The sequence below is a fragment of the Anopheles coluzzii genome, chromosome 2 (genome assembly GCF_943734685.1).
Source record: "Anopheles coluzzii chromosome 2, AcolN3, whole genome shotgun sequence".
NCBI lineage: Eukaryota > Metazoa > Arthropoda > Insecta > Diptera > Culicidae > Anopheles > Anopheles coluzzii.
Genome location: NC_064670.1, coordinates 15,362,205 through 15,389,652, shown reverse-complemented (window position 1 = coordinate 15,389,652; position 27,448 = coordinate 15,362,205). Strand labels below are relative to the sequence as shown.

The 27,448-nt window shown below is 44.8% G+C and overlaps 1 protein-coding gene and 1 long non-coding RNA gene across 11 annotated transcripts; one reads left to right on the top strand and one right to left on the bottom strand.

The window, feature by feature from the left end:
• The first annotated feature begins 340 nt into the window (after window positions 1–340).
• On the top strand, window positions 341–25,888 carry LOC120961728 (high affinity copper uptake protein 1). Of its 10 annotated transcripts, none has more exons than XM_040385719.2 (7): window positions 341–579; window positions 1,176–1,313; window positions 20,571–20,971; window positions 21,060–21,385; window positions 21,994–22,023; window positions 22,759–22,770; window positions 24,233–25,888. In XM_040385719.2, the coding sequence occupies exons 3-7, from the start codon at window positions 20,759–20,761 to the stop codon at window positions 24,432–24,434; spliced, it is 783 nt and encodes a 260-aa protein (XP_040241653.1). In that variant the 5' UTR covers window positions 341–579; window positions 1,176–1,313; window positions 20,571–20,758; the 3' UTR covers window positions 24,435–25,888. The 10 variants fall into 10 exon arrangements, with proteins under 10 accessions (XP_040241653.1, XP_040241656.1, XP_040241661.1 ...); XM_040385720.2 differs by lacking the exon at window positions 341–579 and adding an exon at window positions 599–891; XM_040385722.2 differs by lacking the exon at window positions 1,176–1,313.
• Window positions 9,962–11,254, bottom strand: LOC125906882 (uncharacterized). The gene is made up of 2 exons (XR_007452206.1): window positions 10,464–11,254; window positions 9,962–10,382 (listed from the first exon to the last, which is right to left on the bottom strand). It is a non-coding gene; the product is annotated as an uncharacterized LOC125906882 (long non-coding RNA).
• Window positions 25,889–27,448: the final 1,560 nt, after the last annotated feature.

Here is a 27,448-nt window from a genome sequence, read left to right as displayed (position 1 = left end):
GATAATGTATTTAGAAGGTTGATTTTTATCGCTTTTGCTGGGCGACATTGTGGGGGACATCTGTCACTTTCTGCATACAAAATTTCATTACCCCGCACCAGCCCTCCCCGATTTTTATACCGGAGCCCCAGGAAGAGAAATGTCAAGTCGAGAAATGTCATTTTGCTCTGAACAACTTCACCTTGTCATTTATAACACCTTGCTTTATGGCAAGATACAAATGTCAAAATGCTGACGCGCGTGGAACTGCAATGGCCGAACCTGGTGCCCTTTTCGGCTCTCGGCCTGTCAAATGGTTCTTGCTCATTGTTCGGGCCACCCCCCCCCCCCCCCCCCCCCCTGAAACGCTGTCAGAAACGGTCCGTCCGTCGCGATCTGGTGACTTCCCGCACAGACTTCGACTCGGAGTGAGGCTCGGCGATTGAATCATCTCGGTCTCGTCAGCAAAGCAAGCAGGCAGTGCGTGAGTGTGCGAAGGATAGCGGGTTTGCCGTCATGGTGCCAATCGATAGCGTTCACTACGATCGGTGATTTTATTTCGGCGACTGTCCTCTGTTTTAGTGGCACCGAAGGCGTCAAGTAAGTTCCGACCGTTTTTGCTGGCAGGCGGGGAGAGTAGTGGTGTGCTGTGTGTGTGTGTGTGTGTGTGCGTGTAGTGAGGAGATTCCGTTCACTAGACAACAATTCCCATCATCAGCTGCTGTCGTTCGGTGGCTGCGTGGCTGCTGGAGCATTTCCATCGCATCGGCCTTTCCCCTGGAGTCTGTTGGCAATGTACAGCGCATTAACGTACACGTAGTGCTCGTGTGACTCCCTGCTGATGGGGAGGAAGTATTGCGAACGCCATCACACCGCAGTTACACCTCTCGTTACACCGGATTGAGAGGCAAAGTGCGTTATCGTGTGCCAAAGTGCCGCATGTTGTGCGAGAGGTTTACACAGCTACAATACATTGCCCAAATCTCGATAGCGAGCATAACGGGTGGCTGGGAATTGACGTGAATGTGAAGCATGTTTGTGTCGCCCTAGCGGTCAAGTGCGTGCGTGTGTGTGTGTGTATGTGTGCATGAATATTGAAAAAAATGAGATTGTTATGTGATTGCAGCCGTTTCTCAGTGCATTCCGTCGTTCTCCCATTCTAACCGTGCTTACTTCCCGCCCCCACCCCCTGATAGGTTTCTACCTTCCCGCCGGACCGGGCTGCTGGGATTGTATGGCATCGGCACTTGATTTGCGTCGTGCACCGTAGAGCTGCAACCTGAACATACAGCAACGAGGCTGACGGGGAATCCCACTGGCAGGAATTGACACAGGTACGTCTGCGCGGTGGGGCGTGCGGTCATTCTGGATGCAATATTAAAGCGGTAGTGTGTTCGTGACTGTCATCCAATGGAGCTGGAAAGCTCACACACCACAGAGCGGCACCACCAAGAGCAACGCCGATGGCCTTCCATCTTTGTATGGAACAAACCAAACGGAGAACCAATCGAGAGCGACCACCCGGCTGGACCGAATCAGATGGGCCGCGTTGATTTGATCGTTGATTAAACGTTACGCGAAGGGGTGGTAGGGTGGAATTTCCAGCAAAACCGCTGACGGTTTCTAAACAGCCCGAGGGCACACACAGAAGCAGAAGATTTTGCCTCGCGCGCGCATCACTCGCTTACGTCACAGAGCAGCAGGCCATGTTTTACCCTCACCATCATCAGCCAGTCAGTCAGTCAGTCCTTTCGATGTTGTGCTGATTCTCTTTTTCGCCTCAGCTCACATCGCACTTGGCTCTCTCTCTCTCTTTCTCGCTCTCTCATCCGCGTCTGCTCTCTCACGCAATCATCGTGCTCGATGAAACGGCACACCTTCACGTGTGTTTTTGGGGCCTGTTTAGAGGGGGGTGTTATTGCTCGGTGGTTGATGATGCAACTTGCCGACACTACCTGCTCTGCTCCAATGGTGGCGGTCGTGATGTGCGCTTCGTTGCACCGGATTCTTTTCATGTTCGATACCGCAAAAAGAAAAACATCTACAACTGGACCTATCAACCACCCGTATTGCTGCTCTCGTTTTGCGCTGGACTGAACTGGGCGTTTAAGAGCGGGTTTGTTGTTTCTGTCCTTTCTTATGTTTGGTGCTTTCAAGTGATTGTCTGACTGGTGTCAGTCGTCTGTCTGTCTAACCGGTTCGCTGTCCGTTGCTTTGCTTTGAAATTAAAAACACCCCCACAGGGATGGGGTGAAGACACACAAAGTGGTGCAGCATCGAAATGGCGCCAATTACTATTGTTGATGCAAATTTGCTCTGCATCTTCTTGCTCTGCTTTTTTTCTTCTCTTTCTTCTGTAGTGTTTCACTTCGTTATAGAGGAAAAAATGCAAGAAAAAAAGCAGCCCCTATTTCGTTGAAACACCCACACCGTAAATAATGCACTTTTGCGCCAATGAAGCATACACGCCATGCTTATGTCACACTCTCAGTGGGGGTCATAGTGAAGCAAAGAAAGCAACTCACCGTACGGAGGCAGCTCATTACTCTATCCGTTTGCTTTCTCTGTATCTCATCTGAGTAACTGTAGACACTAGTAGCAAAAACAATACACCTCCCCCCCCCCCTCCCCCCTTTTGTTTCTGTCTTCAACGCCATATTACCCCACCTCTTTCCTGGCCACCTTCTTCAACCTCCCCCCGAACGAAGTGGCGGGCCACGCAGACTCCCAAAGTAGGCGTCGGGGAGGGTTTTATGCAACGTCAAACTTCGCACGTGAACCAATTTGCAGCCAATTTTTTGCCTTCTTTTTTTTCTTTTTCTCACTCACTCACTCACTCACTTGTCGCCACGGTTTTATTTGCGGCTTTACACGGCTAACCATCACAGACACATGGGGGAAGGGAGGTTGACATACGCGTACCGGGTGAAGGTGGTACGCGAAGGAGAGTGGTGCTGAGCCATCAGTCCTGATAGCATGCCATTCGAGGTCAATTTTCAATCCGCTTTCTATCCGCGTGCCGCCCGTTTGATGGAAGGGGAGCCGAAGAAGGGCTGGTGCTGGTGGCTGGTGGATATGATTCGTGTCTCCGGTGTTCCTCGGTGGCATCGTGGCAACCGGAGTTTTGGGGGATATGCTTTATTTTGAATTTGTTCTGTTAAAAAGATTCGTTATTAGAACTGGGAAACGATGCAATTTTGTAATACCAATACGCAATCTGAAGCTTTTTTTTACATTGGTTTAAACTATTACCTACTATTATTGATGTTGTACCGTAACCATTACCTTTCAACGGTACTCCATTGCCCAACGTTTTGAAATTAAATATTTTATTATTTATGGACAATGTAAGAAACATTTTTTTGTTTTCTTTCCTCTCAGGTTGACAAAAACGATTCAGATGGACTAATTATTTTAATTTTCTACCAATACTTCAATTAAATTCAACTCAATCGTGCCTCGAGTTGAATAACCTCACCCTTTCTGTGGTTGAACCATTTCCGTGGCAACTGGTGGAATGTGTGATTGCGTAAACCCGGCCCCGGTAAGCCGTACAATTTCTGCTCACGTCAGCAAGATCAACGTGTGTGCGAAGGGTTTTGGCGAAAACCTTTCGACCCAGACGCAAAGTCGGTCAAATTTGAATTATTTGCCAACCGGACTGGTGTTGGTTTCTTTCTGCAAAAGGTAAGCGAAATTGTTGCCATTCTATTGCTATTTTGCTCCATTCCACGGCAGGGCGCACAATAACGTCCCCATGTTTATGTTGGTTGCTGTCAGGGCGACACGATGTGCCTGTGGTTTGTTTGCCTTTGCGCCTCCAATGGTTCCCCGGGACTATTTCTGGCTTTGTGTTTCCGTCGTCCTTTAATAGAAAATAATGATCCCCGGTTAAGTGTAGGGTCACACAACGGGGCTAGGGATTTTTGTTGTTATTGTTGTTGTTGTTATTGTGTGCACTTGCCGTATTTTCCCTGTTGGCATGCCACAACCGGGCAGCCTTCTCGGCAGCACACCACAATGCTCCTCACTGGTCCGGTGGCTTCTGCTTTCACATCTCCATCCCAGCAGGAGAATGTGAGTTCTCAGGGTGGGCTGGGACGTTTTCGAAAAGGATTACGTCGTGTGATTCAATTTGTTGTGGCAACCACGATAAGAGAAAACAGCAAAGAGTTCTACAACCAAGCGGAAGCTTTTCTGTCCGTGTGGCAAACCGTGCGGATAAGAAATGGAAAACAGCCCACAGCTCTTTTACTCCGTTTTTTGTTGACTGTTGTAAATTACGTTAATTTTAGTTTCACTTGTTTAGCTACTTCCTCGGTACCGTTGTGATTTTTTCTTGCTTTAATTGTTAATCAAATTGCGCATTTAAGTTTTCAATCTGGCAAAGCGCAGGAACCATTGGGAAGCTGTGCCGTAAGCGCCCTTCACTGAAGCGTAACGCCTGTTTCTGAAATGGTGCCCCCATCTCGTTCTGATGTATTTTTGAGCCAAATCTTTAGAAAACTTCCGACTCGCCGTTGCCATGCCATTTCTGAATATGCGCCTGGGGGTTTTCGGCGAAGAATAACGCGCGTAAGAAACTTTTCCCAGCAATGCGCACACTGACTGCCAAGAGAGACTGCTTGGCAGAAGCTCGGTCTATATGATGGTTATCACATTTCGGCCCATGATACAGGCAGGTAAATTATAGCGCAGTCGAGTAGAAATTTGTTTTATTATGAGCATACAATTGTTTCTTCACCATTCTGCCTGGAATTTTGATAGATTGCGCAACGCACCAAACTGTTATCAAATTTCCGGAAGGTACATATATTAATTTCCAGAATAATAATAAAAAAAAACCTTTGCGATGGACCGTGTTGCGCCGCGAAACCGGCATTCCCATTTTGGAACTCGAGAACAGCAATGTGCAAACGCCAACAGCCGTCTCGGCACACACGTGCAATGCGATAGCTTTGGTTTTGTAATATAATTTTGCTCGTTAACATACCCCGCTGTTCGAGCTTTTGTAGTGGGATGCGGCTGATGGAGCTGAAGCGCTACTGCGCTACAGTTCGATGTTGCAACAGCTGCCTAGAAGAACCAGTGAAGCTTGTAAATGTTACATGGATAATAAATCGTGCTTAATTACTGCTCCGACTAACTGATGTTAATTTACTTACGGTTCGGGCCACTTTACATGCACCAACGGATGGAGTTAATAGGAGAGAGATTGTTTTTTTTTCGTACCGATCTTCGTGACCTTTACTGTAATCATTTCGTTCGAGATTCGCCCAATCTCAATTATCCTGTGAGCTATTCATAGGTCCTATTGGTACAATGATGTTTTGGTAATGTACAAAGCAATGAAATTAGTATCTAATTGCTATATGAAGCATCTGTACGTAAACATAATTATTGAATATAAAGTATTTGCCCGAAAAGCGACAGTCACGAAGCCTTCATCTTTGAGTCGCCATGGATGCCATGCTCTCGATGCAGTGCATATTCCAGTGAGTATACTATAGGGACGATGTTGAGGCATTTCTAATACCTTGTATGTTGACCTTCTATTTGTTGGCTTCGCAAATCTCCTTCGCAACGGCTGCAAATTATGCTTGTACTAAATGGATAATTCTCTGAATATTATTGCAAATTATGCACAGGCAATATTATTTAAAACGTTTCAACGTCTGCAGCAAGTTAGCTTCACTGACCCTGAAACTCTTGGAACACTGCTGAACTAGTACTGCAGGACAACTTGGGCTTGCCAACAAGCTGCACAATTACAGATAAATATTTAAAAATTTATGTAAAATTTGATGATTCAAGGCAAAACGAAACCGATGATTGCGTGATATTGGAGTTGGTTGCCCATCAATCATCTTGAATGGTGGTTTGAAGGCAAAATAATCATGCTCTTGTGGCATTCAAATAAATCACATCAATCGAGGTTTGATGTTTCAATTTCATGATGATTTTTTGAAATTGATTGTATCTATCATCGAACGTTTTTTCCCATTACGGAGCATTTTACCTGTGCTGGAGTGAGAAAATAGACTTCCAACGGGTTTCCTTTTTCTGAGCAAACATATGGATGTGTGTGTGAGACTTAGGCAAACTGTGTGCTGGTTTTCCGAAATTGTATGACACGTTTTTGCGAAATGAGCTCCAATATCGTCCGTTCCTAGCACGGTTCACCGTTCGCAAGCTATCTCTACAGTGCTACGTAAACCCGAAAGCCGACACATGTAACAACTCGTGCGTAACGCTTTTAAGTTTTGAGTTTAGTTGGCCCCGGGGAACCCTCGAACTCGGTGCAGTTCGTGCGCTATGCCAGAGGAGGAGGAGGGACCGTTCTGTGTGAGACGCGTATGAGACCTTTCTCTTTTTTTTAATTTTTTGTTCGGTCTAAAGCTTAACCACTAAACTAGCACGCACCAAAGGCGCCACACGACGGGCATAGACGGGAAACGGGAAAGCTGTGCTCGAGATCGAGAGCGCACACACACACCCGTTTGATGAAACTGGACCATTGTCGAGATGGCGAAACACAAGCCCAGCGAAAGATAGGAGGAGATATAAAAAACGGTTTTAAAATTAGTTTTACTTGGAAGTAACGACCCGGACACAGTGGATTATGCTCACTTCGTTTGGCGTTATACACTTTGGCAAGGTTACGTATACACTACTGCACTGGAGGCTTTTGATGCTTGATTTTTCGGCACAATCGCTGCTGGGGATTTACTATTCGCCGTGTGCCGGTCACGAATTGTTTTTTGTTTTGTTTTCCTTTTTGCTTTTAAAAGCAAATCGGCAAACTGGCTCCTCACTTGGGAGTGGTCTGGCCCGAATGGTCCTTGGCGAGACCGTGTTTCGGCCATGGATGATTAATAAGGTTTCGAGTTTTGTTTGGCTTCCACCCCAAATCGGTTAATCTTTGAGCTTTAGGAAGTGGAGTGAATTTGGCTGAGTAGTTGCTGTTATTTATTGTTTGCATTTTCAATCCTGCAAATAAATATGAGGCTTGTGCCGCGACACAGCTTTGATAAAGTATCATTGGACGATCTAGTGGAATGAACAGAATTTCATAACAGATATCAATTTCATTCAATGTTGAGAGCGCTCGTGCTGCTTCCAACCCACGGAAGGACAGATTGAAGCAGTTTAAAAATATCGAAATAACATATTGAAAGGCCAAAATGATGTGTAGGTTTCGTGGAAGTTTATTTTTTCGACAGGAATTTGTTGCGTTAGAAAGAGATTGAAAAGGGAACAACAAGTGAGAAATAAATATGAATGCGCTATGCTTACGTAGAGCTTTTTTGAGAATTTACGAACAACATATTCAATATTCCGGGCGTCATGTTTCGATTGTGACTTAAGGTTGTTGAACAGCCATCCCACATACTAGATTTTGAACCGTTTCCTCGTTTCCCACCTGCTTTTTTTAAGATAAAGTTAAAATTTTGCCAATAAAATTCCAAATTATTCCATGTTTTGCGATGTTAAATCACTGACGGTTCTCCCAGCTTTGTTTTCAACAGCTTGACAGATTATTTGCCTTTCTCACTGGACCCAGTAATAAACTTTCAAGTTTCGTGCAAGAGTTCGATGGCTAAAGTGTCCTTTATAGCGTGTTTTGCCAGAACATCACATAAACAATCCCTGTTTGATAATGAAAATAATAAAGAAATTTCGAGAAGCGAAATCATTTTTCCAACAATAAGCACTTGCTTTCTAGTATGATATGGAATAGGCATGGCTGGCATAGAAACGGTTGGTAAAGGTGATGAGCTTTCCCGAAGCCCCGTGGAAGCCCAAAAACGTAACGTTAGCATCATGGGATGTTAAAGAAAAAGTTAAAAATAGATCACACGGTCACACTCGGGACGGCGAATTGGGATGGGATGCAAAATGGGAAATATTATCAGATGACCTACAAAGGAGCCTGTTCATGTTCAAATTGAATTCAAGGCCAGTGTCAAAATGTGTGCATTATGTCGATTGATTCTTATGTGATTTGTAACTGGCACAGCTATTTATTCTGCAACACACACTCATTAATATGCAAAATAGTGGAGCTTTTTCCACTTGTCAATTTCAGACCAGGCGAAGACCCTGCGCCATTCAACAGTATGTTGGCTGTGAGGGAAATTCATGAGAATTTGAAATCAAAGTTACTGTACCTACATTTTCTTTACATTGCTACCACGAAAAACGCACAGAAACTCGGGTCGGATTGTAAGAATTCTACAATTTTCTCCAACTATTGCTGTATGCATGCGAACATTAATTCCATGGAATAGTCTGTGCAAGTAAATTCCAGATAATACTGTATTTGCCCTTACCACCGCGTTTTAGATGCAAAATAACATTTAAACTTTGGGAAGAGCAAGATGTTGCTTTTTTATTATGTTAACCACTGTTCCAAACTGTCTATATGGCTGTCGTATATTAGATTTGGTTGGATCTTCTCTTCTAAATCTACAACCATTTTGAGAGACCATACCATAGGAAAGAGATCAGCCAACCGGAATGAAGGGTCAATTTTTGGGGGCCAAGTGCGTAGAGAGATGTAGTATACTGTGCTCTGTGTGTGCATGTCCCGTAACATGTGGTGAGCATTAAATTCAACGGACCTACGCCAAACGGTTGTTTGCGTCGTTCGTTCAATCTGCCATCCGCTTGGGTGCAACCGAGAAGTCCATTTAGCAGCCAGAGTACGGATGCAATTGTCTGCAGTTTGGATTAGCAGTGAATTGGTCTGTGCGGTTTCATCCTGTGCCCGATTGATGCCCGGAAAGCTGAAGCCTAAATACAAACCACAGCATGTGCAATCTGAATGACTGCTGCCCTCCTGAATGAAACTAACCCTCCAAAGCCTTTTGTTTGGTCGCTTCATGTCGCTAGTGGCAGAGCGGTAGCAGGGGAACGTAGTAGAAGTGCACTAACACGGCTGATAAGTTGTCATTGGCAGAGGCAGCAATTAGTTCCAATGCATACATCTCCTCGCAAATGGCCGTGTCATTCAGAGTTATTTGCACTCCGATAGATGAAAGGAGTGGTAAAACTCTGAGGATTTTGTGTACAAATTTGCAGCATTTTCTCGGGACGGTTCGTTTAAGCTCTACTGTTATTAAATTGATAATGATATTAATTGAACGCTCTGCCAACTCTTATTTGCATTGGGTCCGTCCATATTCGGTAACGTTAACATACACATGGCAAATATGGCAGGTATACATTCGCCCCGACACCGCAACGCTCTCGAAAACCATCGATATTCACACATAACATCAAACGGGGGACGTAGGGATATTAAATGTAGCAAAATTCATGGAACGATAAACTCCGAAAAAAGGCCTGAACAAACATTAAAAATGTAAATCTATCGTTGGATTGCTTTTCACTCAACGTCAGCGCAATGCTAACGGTACATTGCTATCTTCGACTGTACTGGGTGGCACATGATTATCCCAACTTTTGACACGACACGGCCGATACTGCACCAAACACTCCCTTTGGCCGTGGGAGCGATACATGGGAGTGTCTCTAGTACGGGAATGACCGCAACCATGGTCGCACTCGCCCACTGTCCAAGAGAGCCCGGGCTACGGCTTTGTGGTAAATGTGTGGAGTGGTTTGCTGTAAATGATAATTCAGCATCAGAATCCGTTTGAAAACACACTCAGCACTCAGTAAAACCGCATTGGTTGAAGCAAAAAGAAGCACAACCCTTATCGGAACGGGCTGTCGGCAGCTTCATTTAATGTGTGTGCTATTATATACAGCCGATATGCTATGCAATATCAAGTATTTGTGGGCATGTTGTAATCACTTGATAAGGATTTGATTCGATTTGGATACTTATTTTACCGTCGTATTGAAATGTTATTCATCAAACTTCTGTTCTAAATGAACAAATCGTTTAAATAAATAAATAAGGTGTCATAGATGTTTCAATTCCACCATAAGCTTGCGTGTACAGCATGCAAACAAGGGGGCTTGGTTGTATCATATGCTCCATAGTCTGTGAATAATGGAATGACGGTGTGATCTGTGATCTTACATCAATTATGATTTTTTTTTTATTAAAATGTTGCCAACGATGCATATTCAAAACCAATACGACAAACTTTATTACCCACTACCTTATCAGACATGCCCGTCATCTGCCAAAACGCCTGTTCCCACGGTATTATTGACAGACGAAGGGGCAAGCCTCCCACGTCCGCGCTCGGTCTTTCGTTGGGCGTTCTTAAAGAACCTTACGTCGCTCGGTCGCTCGGTGTCATACGCATGGCCGGAATGTTTATAAAATAACTAAAATAAATCCACTGTTCTCGAATTCCAAGACACACGTGCGTTCTTTGTTCATCGATGGCATCCCACACGCTGCAGTAACCATCAATGTCAACCTGTGCAGTGTAAAAATGAAGTTAAAAATACAATATTTAACAAACAAACGCTACAGTCAGCCCAGTAGAGGCAGTACCCACATTAACCGAGCGAGAAAGTTTTCCAATAACGAAGCAAACTGCAACAGCTTCTCGTTCGTTCGTTGGTCAGCTCTCTGGCCATCTGTGGAGATGGCTTTTAGCTCATGTACTTTTGAACTGCAAACAATGTGGCAGTGGTTAAAACCGAGAATGTACCAGCAGAGTCCCTCTGTCACTGCAGCAATCATTTTCCACCCCATTTTGTCCAACACATGCACCCTGTTAGGTTTCTTGCTTTATTTGTATCTCACACAAGTTCCGATTTGGCCGTCGTTCTGGTACTACTTTGTCCACATGATAGTGTGTCATGATGGTGATGATGATGGCTCTCTGAGTGGGGATTGGCTGCGCTGCCGTGACGGTGAAGTTGTTTACTATATATTGCTGCCCTACCGATAAGGGCAGTTTACGTGCGTGTGTGTGCAATTGTGTGATCGTGGCCTCGTCCTGGCCCCTCGAGCACCCACCACGAGAAGGAGAGCCTTCACGGGTTTTGCGGTTTCGGGTTTCGGGCTGCGCAAGAGAGTGGAGTCCCGATAACACGCATTACCCGGATCGCGCAACCGCGGTAGGCAGCAGCAGTAAGCGAACGAAACTGTCACAATCAGCGCCAATGTCAGCGCCCCGCAATCGCGATAAGCAAGATAATGAATCTTTCGCGGCAAGAGCGCGCTGCGAAATAGTTCTGGACGGTGGTGGTGTGGTGCGAAGTCATCGGAACACACCACACACACACACACCCGAGGCGATCTAATCGCTAAAACAACCACTTGTGAGAGGTTAACCGCTTCCGTCATTAGCGAAGTTGTGTGTTTGTGTGTGTGTTTGCTGGTTCCGATTGTTGGGAAGTTTGCAATAACAAATTCAACAACAGCAAAACAATCAAAACCATTTGCTCAGTTTGTGCGGAACCGTTGCAGCAGCGAGTAAGGGGGGAGTATAGAGAGAGAGTGAGAGAGTAAGCAAATAGTGACGCGAAGAGTGTCCTTTAAATCATTCATAAAGCTCCAAATGTGAGTAGTGCTTTAGTGGCTTTCGGTGGCTTCCAGTTCGCAACAAAACATCAAAGGATCGCGGGAAAACATTGTGCGCAAAACGGGCTGGCCCGTTCTCCTTCCATCGGCGCTTTTGGAGCGCCGCTTTTGTAATGTGCCTCCGTCTCTCTGTACCGCGAATCTTGATCGTAAAAGTAATCGTCTTACTTTAGATTTAACTTGGCGCGCCCTAGTTTCGGGGAACAACCTCTTGCTGCGATTATTCCGCGCATCGAAACGTATACGAAACAGGGATTCGCCTTGAAGGTGTTGAATTCGTGGAAAATTTGTCCCGCCACGCTGCAATGGCGGCAGGAATCCGGATTGGTACTTATTCCAGCGTGTTGAAACAGCTTCACCAGAATCCGTGGGGAGGGTGGCTTGTTTGCCGTGCTTGCAACTGTGTGCGCAGTGCGGGGAAATGGATTTAATCCAACGATAGGATAGCAGCTATGTTGCTACTAGGTTGTTTGCGTCGCAAGAAAGTCGGCTGGAAAACAAGCATTCCTCGCTTGTTGTTCTGTTCGGTTGATGGGAGAAGAGTTGCCCTTACCCCGGTTAAATGCAGCTACTGATTGTGCAGCAATCACTGTTACAGTCGTTGCTGCTAAATTTTGGCTCTAACTCACCTATTTATTGATTGTAAGTCAATTGTTTTTACTTGATATCTGAAACTGTCTGTTCTGAACAGTATTAAATTTATGTTAAGCAGTTAATAATTTAATTAATAGAAATTAAAATATTAAAATTATTTTGCCAATTTTAATTTTTCATGGAGTGCAAAAGATTTGGCATGTTTTTTCAAGTGTAAACAATTCCTTGATAATTTATTGAATCTCATTAGTTTTTAAAATTGCCTTCAAATTGCACGATTTTTGTAGTGTTTTTATGCTGTCAAATTACAGTTTTCATAAATCTGCTAACATACCTTGTAAATGTATCATGATTCCTACGATAATCAAACATTGGGGCCCTTTCCGTTTTAAGATCGTAGGCTGAAATTTCAGCCTGTCAGCTGGTTTGCATTGTATAGCAGTTTTCGAGCAGCTATCTAAGTGGGTATAGTTAACAGGTGGGCTTATTCCAAGGTGTATGAATTTAGAGGCTGATTTTTATCGCTTCTGCTTATCTATAAAGATTTTAAGAGTGTTTTGTGTATTCATCAAGCCTCCAGAAAGCTTGTCAGAGCAAAAGTTTTCACCCGTTCTGTCAAAAAGTGATATTCAAATTTGATTATAAAAACATGCTATGAGACCACCTGTACTACATACACTTTGATTCTGGAATCCATCACCAGATCTCTTTAATGCACCTTGGGGTAAATGTAAACATCACCTTGTTTTGCCAAATTTTTTGAGCAGGTACTCGAATCTAATTCTAGTTTTGAGGCTAGAATAATCTAGGCTGAAAATTGCAGGCTAGTTTTGTGTGTGGTTTTGTATGGAGTGTTTACATGATTTCAGCCTCCAACTGTCAAACTCCACACCAAAAGCTGACTAGAATCGTGAAGGGCCCCATTGTTACAGACAAAAATAGGTGCGTTAGAGTCAAAAACTGGTGCGCATTGTCAAAAGCGTATGCCTTAGAGGCAAACATTGATGCACACTGTCAAAAATAGATGCTTTACAGCGAAAATCTAGCGGCAACGACTGTATCTGCCCCTCATTTTCTGTGCGATTCATAACTGCTGAAGTGCGAGTAGTGCTTTTTAAGTATTTCTTATGCCTGTTGTGTCGGCGAAATTAACACAAGAGACAACGATAACTCATAAACGTTTCCGATTATTGTACTTGCTGTGAGATAGCAACAAAGATCTTAAAAATGAAATCCCTCGAAACAGAAGAAATAAACTTAATAAAGCTTAGTTAGCTTAATAATTTACTTCTATTTACTCTCCATACTGAAATAATGTCTATCTATCTTGATAATTCGAGCTCCCTGTTGTGGCCGACGTGTGCAGCACTGCTCTTTTATTGATTTTAAAACGTTTTTCTATTTTTACTCATATTTACCCTTCGATTGCTGCAGCATTCCCGTTCCCATCGCTTCCTGCAAACGAGCGGTGGGAGAAATTTATCGTATTTAATTAAACATGATTCACATTTCGCATAGTTTGTTGAACAAGTCTCTCCAATAACAGAATGGATAGTTCATTCCAATTTGCTCCCATTTCGTTCGTTCCGTCCAATAGTATTTGCCCCCCCCACCGAGTTTGAGTTCGTATGGTGGTGCAAAATCTGCTCCGAATTAGAGGAATATATTTTGGTGGATAGTGGAAAGGACCGAGAACGCCTGCAGCAATCACATTGTGCCCGGGGCAGCATCCAAGGATCGCAAGGATCCGGCGCAGCGCGAGTGTTGGGCTTGCTGTAGAAAGTTTCGTACGCTTTTTCTTCTCAACCCCAAGGTTGATCGGGCAGCGAATATTCGATTCGATTTATTTTGCCATTTTGAAGAGGTTCTCTCTCTCTCTCTCTCTCTCTCTCTCTCTCTCTCTCTCTCTCTCTCTCTCTCTCTCTCTCTCTCTTTCACCCCCTATCCATCCCCCGCAAATAATCAACCAAAGTTGGCGGGACAGCACACAAAGTTGCAGCATTCCCGATGGTTTTGCACCAAAATTCATGGAAAAAACAAGAAATAAAAGCACCGAGTTCGCGAGATGTTGAATTGAATCATGTTTATCTGGTTAGCTAGTTAGTTGTAGAAGTTTTTAATTTATCAATGGTTGCATAAGTGGTTTGAATGGAAAGTTTCACATCAGCAGCTGTTTGGTTGGGAGCTGCTTACATGGCAGCGCATTATGTTCGGCAGGTGGAAAACATAATCAAAAATCACATCACTAGCGAACGTTGTCGATCGGTGAGCTGGAATTGGATTTGTGCTTCATTTGTTTTCCCCAATTTCCTCTCCAGTGAGGAGGTGTGCTGTTGGAGGAACGATTGACAGTGTTTGGCTAGGTGTGACACATTTTCCATTTTATCGTTTTGATTGCAAAGAAATCCGCGCTTCTGTTGAAACTCAGACTGTTGCGGGTTTTTTTTTCTTTTTCAAATGTTTTGTTTAACTTGAATTAAATTGATAATTTATTTTATTGAATACATTAAATTCATTGGTTTATTTCAGACATCTGCGAAAGTACATATCTTGATGTCTCATAATCCATCCACATTGAGGAGTGGAATTGCCATGAGGCGTTATTTGGAATGTCTGGTTCTGTTAGTGACGAGTGTAGCTGAAATAGTAAATTTAAACAATAAATGTAATGAGTGTAATACAAAAACGGACGTAATTATCTCCTAACATTCTTGTGATCAGGACAAAAAACATAAGATAATCATTTTTTTACATTCCAGGCTCATCCTTGCTTAATCGTTTGCTTAACGAAGTTCCCCAAAATTCAATTATTTTGTTTTCTGATGAACGTATTCACATTATTGGGAACAGAAGAAGAGAGATGGAATTTGAACTTTGAAACCTGCAATGGTTCTTTTTTTGTGTTTGTGTGCTTCTGACAGCATCTTCTCGTGTTGGTTTTGATCTTTTTGAGCAATTTTTCCAAGAATATGCTTCTTGGCATCACATTAAATTCCACTGCAGCAGGGTATGCTATGAGCTATGAGCAAGGGAATTAATAAAAGTATAGAATTTCCATTCTATGAAGCTATTAGCGGAGCGAAAGCATGTTGCGATCTAATTAAGTGTAATTATTGCTCGATGAAAACGTAGATTGCTGGACTGTGCAGGACACGAAGGAATCCGAAATTACGCCCCATAATCGCTCCTTCGCGGGAAAAAGTAAGCTTTGCAACGATGCGTTAAACGTTGCACAAACAGTGGGTGCGCACCGTTGTTTGTTTAGAACAACAACTCTTTAGCGGAGAATCGTCAAGTTTGCTGGAAGGCAACGGCAACGGACAAATCCGCTCAGGCGGAAGATTGTGGGTTGATATTGGGGTATTGGCAGCTTGCTAACGGGCTCCTCAGTCTTGGGCGCGGTAGCAACAAACCAATCACCAAATTTAATCTAAATGGAAATTGAAAGCGCGTCCAATAGGAAACAAATTTACTGTGAACACCACCACCATTGTCGCTACCTTCAAAACAAGTGGCCCCACAAGAGGTGGACATAATTTGGTCCAGGGCAGCCCGACGATCTTGGCTCATTCACTCCCGCTTAAAGTTGTTGAAACGTGGTCCAGCTAACGAACACAGTTCCACAGCAGCCGTGGCTTTCTATGAAAAACTTTTCACGATAAATGAAGTTTCACTCGCTGTTTCGGAAGAAGTCATTATGAGTACGAAGCTGGTAAAGGTGGGAGCGTGTCCAAACGCTGGTTTTTGAATTACTGCTACTACTACGACGATAGAGTCACTACCACCACCACCACCACGACCAGAGCTTGCTTACCGTCCACGAACCAGTCAGTCAGTCAGTCAGTCGCCCCACAACACAAGGTCATCCAGTTTGGTCGATTTTCGAGCGTCCGTTGTTTCCTAATGCCTAAAGCTCGGGTGAAGCAAGCAGGGTAGTAGTGTACCACAGCCACCCATCCCAAGCACCACCCGTGTCGTCGTGAGAGGAGGTTGGTTGGAATGTTGTTCGCTGGTTGGGCGAGCTTTTGCACTTCGGGAACGCTTCACAATTTAGGACGTTGACGATGGTGGTGAAAGGCGTGTACATATTTCTCATTTTGGAGGGTTTGTTTGTTGCCCAACCTTTTTTTAAATATATAATACCGTTCTTGCTTCGTTGGCTTAGAATGTCTTTTGAGCTTGCAGCATATATGTACGTGTGTTTTTTCTTGTTACTTTTGCTCCTACAATCCCTGTAAGTAGCTTGGAGCTTTATAGTTTGTTCTATAGGTTAAAGTTGAGAATGCTAAAAACAGGCGATTGTTACACCGTTTTTTTTGTTTTTTTTACTTCTTGCATTTGCAATCAAGGATGTAAATTTAATTATCACCGTACCTCATGGACAGATTAATCGTTATGCTGTACATGTTTTTAACATGCTGCACAGCGCATTCTTTTGCTGTTGGGTTGTCCCCCTATTGGGATGATGCTCCATTTTTGCTCCCTCCATTTGGCGTTCGTATAATTGAAATATCATCCTGACCCATATATCGGTACGTGATCAGAAACAACGTGGAAGCCAAGGATAGGGACAGGGATCCTTTCTGTCACCCTTGCTCGTGCAATCGATTCCGTTGTTTGTTTACTATATTGTACTCCCCCCCCCTCCCCCCAGGGCGAACTCCTCCCCCCTTTCCAATCGAAACCGACCCAACACGTACCGCTGTAAACATGATCAATATCAGCGTGTGTTCAACCCCTGCACCAAACAACCCCTCAGAGCCGGACAATGATCTCTGGTCGGGAGCTACTCCCATATACCAACACCGTCGGTTCGTAAATACACACGACGACAGTGGTTGATAAGGTTTTGTGTACCGTTCGAGGGGCTCCGAATCGAAGAGAACTCGAAAAGCAAAAAGCAGGAACTCCGAATTGAATTGAAGTTTGCATTAATTCGAGTCCAATTTCCATACGCGAAGGCGTCTGCAGGTGTGCGCTGCGGTCGGAGCTGTATCTGGTCGCAGCAAAAGGTGCGCCGGGGATCGTCCACCACGTCACAACCCGTCGTAGCGATGCTGGTGATGAAGTTAGCTGTAGCCACGTACAATCTCATCACCACCATCACCTAATACCTCATCGTACGACCGGACCGGACAAACTTAATTGTGGACCCGCACGGACGGATGGGTGACAGAAGGGATAAGGGAGATTGCGTGTATCAGTCACCCCGGAAGTGGTGGGAAAATTCTACACCGGAATTGTGTGTGACCAGAACGAAACACATCCACAAACACAAACAAGCAGTGATTCAAATCCATGCCGACACACCCAAATCACAACCAGACCAGAGGGTTCATCGCGGGAGCGTTCACACGTCTCGCGTTCGCGCGCCCATCTGTACATGCGGGGACCCGAGGGTGATATTCTCTCGTCTCAGATTGCGGCCGATGGACAATTGTCACTAATTGGTGGCGGGATCGAAACAATTCCGTGCACGTTCCGAGCTGCACCCGGCAAGTGGGGGTGGCCACAGTACTGAGCAGCATCCGTTCTCAGCAACAGTGCAGACGGGTTGTGTGAACATTGAAGTGAACAAAACCTTGCAAAAAGGGGCGTTTTTTTGCTTTTCATTCTGCCGGCCACTATTGTTTGTATGATTTGTTTTTCTTCAGTTGCTATTTTGTTCTATTTGCTTATTTTTCTTTGGTAATTATTCCACGAACCAGAAGTGCATTAGCGCAGGGTCAGAATAATGTCACGTAAAACTCTAACTCCTTGGGCGTTAAATTATGAAAATATAAGCGGAGGACAAAGGAGGATAACATCAAGATCAGATCCCTTGCATTGTGTTGTGATATGCTTTCGGATTACAACTTTATCGGCCTTTTTAGCTATACAGCTAGCGAGATTGTGAGATGAAGCAGTAGTAACGACAGCTTACTAAAATATAGTACCGACACTAAGCGGGAGCAGCAACCTTCTTCTATCTTATGAATTATGCAAATTTTTATACATTTTTCTGACACCTCGTGGCACATCGTGTCCTGCCCATCGGTGTTGCCCACTTGACACGGACTTTACGGACCGTGATCCACAAGCAAGTGGTGGTGATGTTCCAGTCTGTAGGGAAATCTGTCAACACGCCGTCGTCCGTAGTTGTCCTACCCACCAACTACGACTCTGTGGATGCGTTTGCTTGTGTAAAACAAAATGACTCTTCCCTACCATAATCAAACACTCACTTCCACCAGCTATGCAAATTGCCATCTTGTGCAGCAGCAGCAGCAGCAAGAAGTGGCTAGAATATGCTTTTACTTCGTCACCTTATCAGCTTATTGTGGTCGGGATAAACCACATTAGTTTTTGATTGCCCTCTTGCCAAAGCCGTTTTGCGACACACAAGGTCCAGTTGTTTTGAGATAAAAGATTGGAGTCGGTAGATGCGGTTTGAGATGTTGAGCATGGAAATTTCCAGCACCGATTTTAATAATGAGGCTGTTGGGAATTCTAGGTAATATTACAATGATTGCAATGCACAGCACAAAGTTGGAGACCTTCAGTTGGCACAGCATAGTAAATTGGACCTTTAATATCGAATTCACTAGCGAGCTTAGCGTTTCAGTTACTAGCTCAATATATTAAATAAATACAACCAGTACAATTATCCTGTTCGGCTGATTGAATTTGGGCTTTATTATTCAAACTCATGAGTTTTATCATCCTCCTCTTCCTATTCATCCTCATCGGCTATCGCGGAAGCTTAATGTTGCCCCTCCGAATTTATTATAAACTGGAACAGGCATTTCGCACGAAAATTATTCAACCGTAGAAATGTTCTCAGTACGACCAACAGTTTCGGATGCAGTAGCGTGCGGTAAGCGATGCATAATATGCAGCACACGGATTGCACTAATTTGACCAATGTTGAATGTGTAATTAAAATCAGAACCACACACACTAGGCTGGTGTTGCCCGAGTGTAGTGTTTATTCAAACAGCAGCAGGGAGTAGATGATTGGGCTTTGTTTTTTCTGTTTTTTTGGTAGAATCATGTTCATCGGGTTGTTCTGAAGATCGTTGGCAATTGGATCGATTATAAAAGTGACATCAAGCGGACAAGGATTTGGTTTGAATTTAGGCTAACCATATGCATAACCACGGGGGGAAAAAAACGGGGAACGAATTCATGCAAATGAGTTGAAAACATTCTATTCATCGAACGTCAAACCGAACTGAACGTAGACTAGTGGTTAGTCCTTTCTCCTCCATTCATGCTCAGGAATGTCCTCAAACGATGCAATCGATCAATAGCATGCATCCCTTCCAATTATTGCATTTTTGTACTTTCCGTTTTCCCCTTTGTTTATGGTATGGCACGCGCTACGTGTTGATAGCTTTTTTCAGCTCTCCTAACCCCTCAAAAAAGTCCAATGTTATGGTCTATTGAGCTTTTGGCTCCTCGGCAGCATTTGTCTGAAACGGCTCCTCCATCGAAGAGGAACGGATAAAGCAAGGCCAGGCCAGGCGGAATGCGTACTAAATACCAAATTCCGCACCGAATTGCGCTTTTCCAATGGCGTGTGAAAATGCTTCACTTTTTGACCGGTTTTCGAAAGGGATTAAAAGGTTGTTTTTTTGGGGTTTGCTTGCTGTTATCTGGAAGGAATACTGTGCAAACGTGTGCAACGCCTACGAGGAGGAAATGTCAAAGAGAGCGCGAAAAAGTGGCATCCTCGCACAGGCCTTAGTCCTTGGTTTGGTACGGTACGTACCCTAACACTATTAACGGTGGCCGGATGGCACATTTTGGGGGCTGAGAGAGTTATACAAAGCCCCTTCCCCTGTATCTATTCTACCGCTATTTTCCCTCTCGTTGGCTTAGACAAACTAGTCTACTAGTGGCGGAAGTGAAAAGTTCCCCTCCTCCCCTGCATCTGCTACGAATGGTGCCCGCAATCTACGCCGAGTTTCTGCCGGAAGTGTGCAGGAACACGCTCTTAACGTGATAAATTCCTTGCGACATTCTTCGCGTACACGACACGGTAACGGGCGGAAGAGGGAGGGCAACCGGGAACTGTGCAAACTCATCCGTGCTGTGCTACGTGCGGGTTGTGTGCTGCTCGGTCGGGTTGCTGGAATGCATTTCTAATCGTTTTGGCGGAGCGACACCGACCATTGGAATGGTGTGGAATCAATTAATTTTTGGTCTCAACGTCGTTGGTCTCTCGGGGGTCCTTCGTGTCAGTGTGTGTGAGAGAGTTCTGAGTTGGGAGATCGGTTCGGCTTTGACCGGTGGTGAAAAGAAAAGTCATTACCAGTGCAAAAAAGCAAGAAGGAGTTGGCTTTTACCTCGTTCTGCTTATGAAAGCATTATCCCCCCCACACCCTCGTACCTATTTCCGCTCATGGGCGGACGTCACCCAGCGTGTGAAATATGTCCTCCATAAAAGTTATTTTTCATTCGGTCGTCTCGGTTTTTGCTTCCACTTCTTTTGCAGGCCTTTAAGCAACGTTTAGTCTTCCCTCGTGACCAAACGCACCCGCGACGACCGAGCACCAGGAACCAGGAACAAAAAGGGATCGCAAGAGAGGGAGCCGGCAAAGTGACGTTGCTGTAAGCCACAAACACACATCATCCCCGGTACACGGCCGTTGGACGGTTCGCGAGCTCCACCACCCATTACTTATGGACCATTCGGAGCATCACGACTACAGCCAGCACGCAAACATGTCGAGTGGAGGAGCGCACGCAGGACATACCGGGCACGGGACAGTGGACCACAGTGCACACGATCACACGATGATGGATCATGGGGCGCACGATCACCATCACGGGGCGGCCGGCGGCATGGGTGCGGCCAGCCCTGCCGGAATGGTGCACCACATGATGTCGATGTCGGTGAGTGTAGTGTGGCAGTAGTGTGCTCTTTGGTTGGGTGGTGAGGGCATCCAATGTTCATTCCACGCTCGCTTGTTTCCCTTTGCAGTTTCACGGCGGCTACGATGAGACGATTCTGTTCGAGCAGTGGAAAATCGATAGCCTGAGCGGGCTGCTCTGGTCGATGCTGCTCATCTTCGTGATGGCCGCACTGTACGAGGGCTTGAAGTACTACCGGGAGCATCTGTTCTGGCGAACGTACAACGCGCTCCAGTACCGCCCGGTCACCGTGACGGAGAAAAGCAACGGCAACGGTGTGACGGTGGCCGGCGGCACAGCGACCGACGACCGGGCCGGCGGTGCCGGCGTGGGCGACGGTCTCAATGGAGCCAGCGGCACCGGCACGTCCGCTGAGGAGGGCGCCCGCATTGTGCAGTAAGTTTTGTCTCGAAATTTTGCAGGAGATCGCTTATCGGCAATTCCATTACGGCTCGTGCGCGGAATGGAGACATTCCATTCTAGAGACTACGAGCCCCTCCCATCAAGCAGCGCGAGTGGTGCTGCACCGTTCGCTCTGAGGCAGTTGGGAGGGTTGAGTGAAGGACCCCCGCCACCCGAAACAGGCCATTTTCTCACACAATTTTCTCGTTCTTTTTGTGTATTTTTTTCCCCCCTTCGGTTTGGTTTCATCCTTTCACCTACATTCCGCTACTGCTGCTGCCTGTCTGTCGTGTCAACGGTGTGTCTCAATCGATTTTGGGATGATGGTGCAACGTTCTACGACAAATGTCCTGTTGCGCTCGTCAACAATGAAATCCAATCGTATCGCCGCTGCTGTGTACAAATGCATTCAACATACCCAAACCACACAAATCCATCATCTCATCAACCCTACCCTGCTCTACCTACATTCGCGCCAACATTCATCGCCGCATCGCATCGGAAACATTTCGGAAACCCTGCGTCTTATTCCATTTGCACCGTGAATGCGACCGTGTTTGCTACCGCCATCGGATATCATCAATAAATGGACAAAACCACAGCATGGTTGGCGAAGTGATCCACAAGCAACCGTAAGTTTCGCTCAATCATATTGTAAATACATTTTCATCCACAACAACAACCCGTCCGTCTGTACCAACTCCCTCTCGCGTGCTAAGCTTCTAGCTTCTTCTTGGATTTGGATTTTTACATTGTTTTTATTTTAAGCTACACTATACAGTCATAATAACGGAATTTAAATTTAAAGCTTATTAAGCTTTTTTTAATTTAATTTATACTTTTTGTTTAATAAGCACATTACGTTAGTTTGCATGAAACGAAGAGGAAAAAAGTGAATGCTGAAACATAAATTTACCTCTTGCACTATCTCCATTGAAAGCCTTTCCACTGCTAATGTAAATTTCATACACAAACACACAAATACACCTCAAGCTAGACAGAAAAAGGAAAATCCGTACTATCTGTCGGTATGGGTTTTTTTTTATCTTTCGCCTGAAGGACTGAACCGGCTCTACATCTGCTTCATACCTTTCCCATAACATACATAGACCCTTGGTTGCACCTACCCGCGCTCTAGGCTTTTGTGCATTTTCCATTTACTACCCTGCGTGCTGGCATGCTCTTTTTCACGGACTCATTTTTTATTTTTCATTTCATTTTATCCGCCGCTTTTCCTCCTTCTGCTGCTGGGCCACGCCACGCGGGGGGATTGGACGATTACGCTGCATGTCACTGCTACTGCTACACGCTCCGACTGGGTTGGGTGTGCGCTTTTTTTTTTGCACTGTGTTGCGTCTTATCTGCAGAAGCCAGTACAGGTATGAATATTCGCGTTTGATTTGTTTGTCCTTTCCCCTGCAGGCCACACCGCGGAGCCACTGGCAAAACCAACTTATAATCGTATTATAGGGAATCAGAATGTTTTTGCTGTCAGTTGCCCACTGCTGCTGCTTCTGCTGCTGCTGCTGCTGTGTAGACGCTTATAGCTGCACAAGAAAAGTCGCTCCACCTTCTTGGCAATGCTTTCTGGTCAAACTTTTTCAATACCATTACAAGCTTCGTTTTTTTTTTTTTTGTTTAATCTTCTGCTTGCTCTTATGATGCTTGCATTACCAGCGTGGGGTGGATTGGTGGAGGGGAAAAACATGCATCGTTGAGCATGAAAGCATGAAAGCACACACATTGGAAAAATCTCCTTGCCGGACCACTTATGGGGTCACGTTCCTGGGGGTTTATAAGTGATTTAATGGCACAAACTGTCGGACGCTGATTTTTAATCCGACGTGGAACTGAGTTTTCCTGAGACACTGGCGAGAACAAATCTCTTAACGCCCTTTCCTGCTGCAGCACGTTTTGTTTTAATTTTCCATGCTAGCAATGATTTCTAACACGTTGTTGCAGTTGCGCAGCTGCAATCCATCTTGCTTTACCGTAATATTCCTTCCTTTAGCTGGAAGCTGATAAGGGATAAATTAACGATACATGCGAATATTGGGACGCTGGCGAAGACCATTTAATTTGTCTCTGTGTGTCCTGTCCCCTAATGATTCCGACGAATATTAACCTTACAACAGTGCACGTTGTCACCCGGCAAATTTTCACCAATAAACTTGCTTTCAAATCTCTGATGTGTGTGTGTGTGTGTGTGTGGGTGTGTCCTTCGTCAGCCTCCGTGTGCTGCTGGAGCTAATTAAACCATCTCAATTAACAGCATGAATGCATGTTGTGTCGCAGCTTGTTCCGCAACGCGCTTCCATTACGATTAGTTTATCTTCTCACTTAGTGCGAGAGTCACAGCGACTGGCTCGGTGCGAAGTACCGGGGGGGGCGCTGCTTCTACGAATCCTCATGTGTCTCCGAGCGTGCAGTGCCTGTGCCTGTTCTTGATTTATGTCAATTAGTCTGTGCCACCGTTTGTTTGTGCGTTAGCCGAGGGAGTAAGGTTGCTGCCGGCACAACAGATATATATGTATTGGTTGTGTTGTGGATTTCTTCGAAATCAATCCACACTAGTAGAGTTAACGTGGGCACGGAGAGGTTCCTTCCGAAGGTCGTTAGCTTCCATTTAAATGTCCCATTTTATGCCTCGCTTACACTTGCTTTTTGCATTCGCATTGGTTAATCGCGCAAGTGAATGTTTTAATAATGAAACAAACCATAACTTTTATCCAAATTGTGTACACCGCCTTCAACAGGGGACAGCATTCCATTGAAAAACAGTGGAAAGCATTCCGCTCGGTTCCTTAGCCCGGTACTCACGTTTTACCTCTTCTATTCCAGACCGACGATGCTGTCGCTGATGCACCTGTTCCAAACGCTGCTGCACATCCTACAGGTCACGTTAAGCTTCCTGCTGATGCTGATCTTCATGACGTACAACACGTGGCTCTGTCTGGCGGTGGTCCTGGGTGCCGCCCTTGGGTATTTCCTGTTCGGTTGGAAAAAGTCCGTCATCGTCGACGTTACTGAGCACTGTCACTAAAAGACACCACCACCACCACCACCACCACATCCCGCGATCGGCAATACAGCATTCTGTCTGGCCCTGGCGCCGATGGTGGTCACATCGACCCGGCCCGATGTTCTTCCATAATAGGCGTTCGGCCGTCAAACGACCTGTTTCTATCGGCTGTTGAGAGCTATGAACTATGAATTCTGTGGTTCTTTGTAGTGTAAAAAGGGGGAGGAGGTAGAAAAGTGGGAGGGCAAACATCGAAAAACAAAAAGACATGGTCCGCGATTACGGCTAGCGTTCGGACAGCAACAAGAGAGGCGAACAAAAAGATGGGGTGCACAGAGTTGGATTGTCCTGGTACCACCATCGAGCTGGTTGATTGTCATCGACAGTTGCAGGAGATCGCCGGCAATACATACCAGGGCATATTATATTAGTTGTGCAATACGAATTTACCTGTTTTGGAAATGACCTACGGGGTACGCTGACCGGGGCCCGCCCTAGCGATGGATCGCCACATTGTGTTTGGTCGCGGTGTCGTGTATTTATAGCTAATTTGATATCTCGAGTAAAGTTAGAGGAAAACACCCATTTGCCGAATTCATCGCTGACGGTGGTAGTAGTACATTTTATTACGCTCAAGTTAAACAAACAAAAGAAGTAAAAACAAAACATTTACTAGGGAGCCGTTAGAGGGGTGGGTTGGTTTTTTAAACCGTTTCGCGCTCAAACAAAAGAGAAAGGATTTGGTTTTGTGCAACAAGCGTTGCGGCAAACACACACCCCTTTTCAAACTAAGCCCACTTAAGGCGAAAAGTTTCCTATCGACAATGTTACTAGCAAACACACCGACACAGAACAAAAAAAAACGAAAGTCAAACACAAACCCTTTTTGTAAATAACATAATCAATGGTGCCGAGTGTGAGGGGGGAGGAGGTTCATGCAAGCCGCTAGAACAGGTGTAAAAGTGCTGCGACGATATCATATTACACCGTTACACACGGTCATCACACACACGCGATGGGGTGGTGGTACCCGCACACGAAAAGAAAAGCGTGCATGAGCTTTTATTCTTGTACAGGATTCTGGCACATGTTGCGGCGTTAGTGGTGGAACGCATGTTAAATGGAGCAAAAAACAGAGCCACAAGTTAAGGAGCACAGGACCCAATCCAGTAAAGCACCATCCGTGTGTGTGTGTGTGTCTCTACGTGTACGTGTAAGAAAGGAAAGGACATATTTTAGGGAGGAATTGAATCAAAATGGCTGTTGGATGTATTTTTAACAAAAAAAAATCAATCCCTTAGATGTTTGCATTATATTAGTACACAACAGAGAATTCCAATATCGCCAGGTGCATCCGTTTTTTGTATTGGGCAGGCTTATTAGGGCAGGAAAGCAAACATGACTTGGCAGGCAAAAGAACAAGAACAAGAAACAACAACATCTTGCATTCGTTTCCGGAACAGCAAAACAAAACATTAAAAAATGGTCAGTTAGTACTACGAAGTGTTAAATCCAGCATCCATTCGTCTGCGCAATATCTGCGCCAGAAGAGCTCCATTTGTCTTTTACATTCTCTGCCACGGTGTTAATAATGTAGCTGCAGTTTTCGTTGCTTTCGTCTGCTGCAGTATCAAACCCTTCCAAAACCCCCGCCACCCACCACCCACCAACCACTACCATCCAAGGTTTTTTGTTTGTTTGTTTAGTTTTTAAATATCCCTTTCCGTACGACCGCGTTCTTTCGGTAGTGTAGACCATAAGTTTATATCTTTCTTTCTTTTTTTATATCCATGTTGATTATGTTGTGTTTCGTTCTGTTAGCTAGTGTAGAATAAGCAGTTAAGTTGGAGCTTTTGAAACAAACAAGCAAAAAAAAGCACACACATACAAACACAAATACCACTGAGAGTGAAGGGCGATGTTAAGCGATCGCTTTTGTTATGAACAAAATTATACAAACAAAACAAAAAAACAACCCAAAACCCCGATTCGGACCGGTAACAAACAAGCGGATTGCTTACTCAGGCGGTGCTGCTGACACATGATGGAGATGGAAACGGACAGTGTAAATCGTTAAAATTGTAATACACGAAGGAGCGTGCGCGCCTCCTCCGCGTTGAATTTAGATAGGGATGATTTTAAGACGAACAACAGGAACTGCAGCGGAAGAAGAGGAAACAGAAACACGAGATTAGGCGCTGAACGTTATTTAGAATTTAGAGCTTTTGTTTGTTTTGGTACTGCCGGCACCCAGGGTTAGAGTGGCACTCGTTGTTATCTATCGTGCCAGCCAGGGCCAGGGCGAGAAGGAGGAGGAGGAAGTTTTGTTGGCGTTACAGTTTCGCATTACGATATTGGTCATTATTGCCACTGATTGGCGATTTTTTTTTTTCATTTTTTATTTTCTACTCCCTTGGCTATTAATTTCATTCTCACTGTTTAGAACGTTTTATCTCCTCTAGTTTAGAGTGGTTTAGACTTTAGTGAACTCTAATAGTGATTTATTCTCTTTTTTATACAAAAAATATATATACACATAAAATACACAACAAAAAAAGAAGCAAACATTGTACAACAAACAAACGAAAATTGCGTACGGCTGTGCGCGGGAAATGGGTTTACTCTACGGAAGGGCGGGATGTTCGGATACGGCCAGGGAAGGGCCTAGTTACGTGAACTGTTGATTCCCGTCACAAACGATTTCATTTTGGTGGCAAAACAGCTTCACTGCGTGTTTTTGCAGAGTAAAATTGGGACAGGTTGCGTCCAGAGAAGGCAGTGAAAAAAGATGTTTCGTTTAGAATAACGGTTTAGCTGCTGCGTGGTATTGTTGATTTATTGAAGTATAATTTGATTTTTCTTTATTTCATTATGTACTTTGTATAATGTTTGATTTTACTGCAACAGCCGTACTGTGTACGCGGCAGGGTAAAACGAGCTGCTACTACTAATAGTTGCACAAAGACGACGGGGCTCTTTTTCAGCTTTTCCCACATTGTACCACAAAAAAACAATATGCAAATTTGATTATCTTG

Excerpts from the sequence above, each read along its gene's own strand:
- LOC120961728 (XM_040385722.2), top strand. The coding sequence starts at position 20,759 with ATGGACCATTCGGAGCATCACGACTACAGCCAGCACGCAAACATGTCG. Across the intron at positions 20,972-21,059 it reads ACCACATGATGTCGATGTCG|TTTCACGGCGGCTACGATGA; the intron begins GTGAGTGTAGTG and ends TTCCCTTTGCAG. Across the intron at positions 21,386-21,993 it reads GAGGGCGCCCGCATTGTGCA|CATGGTTGGCGAAGTGATCC; the intron begins GTAAGTTTTGTC and ends ACAAAACCACAG.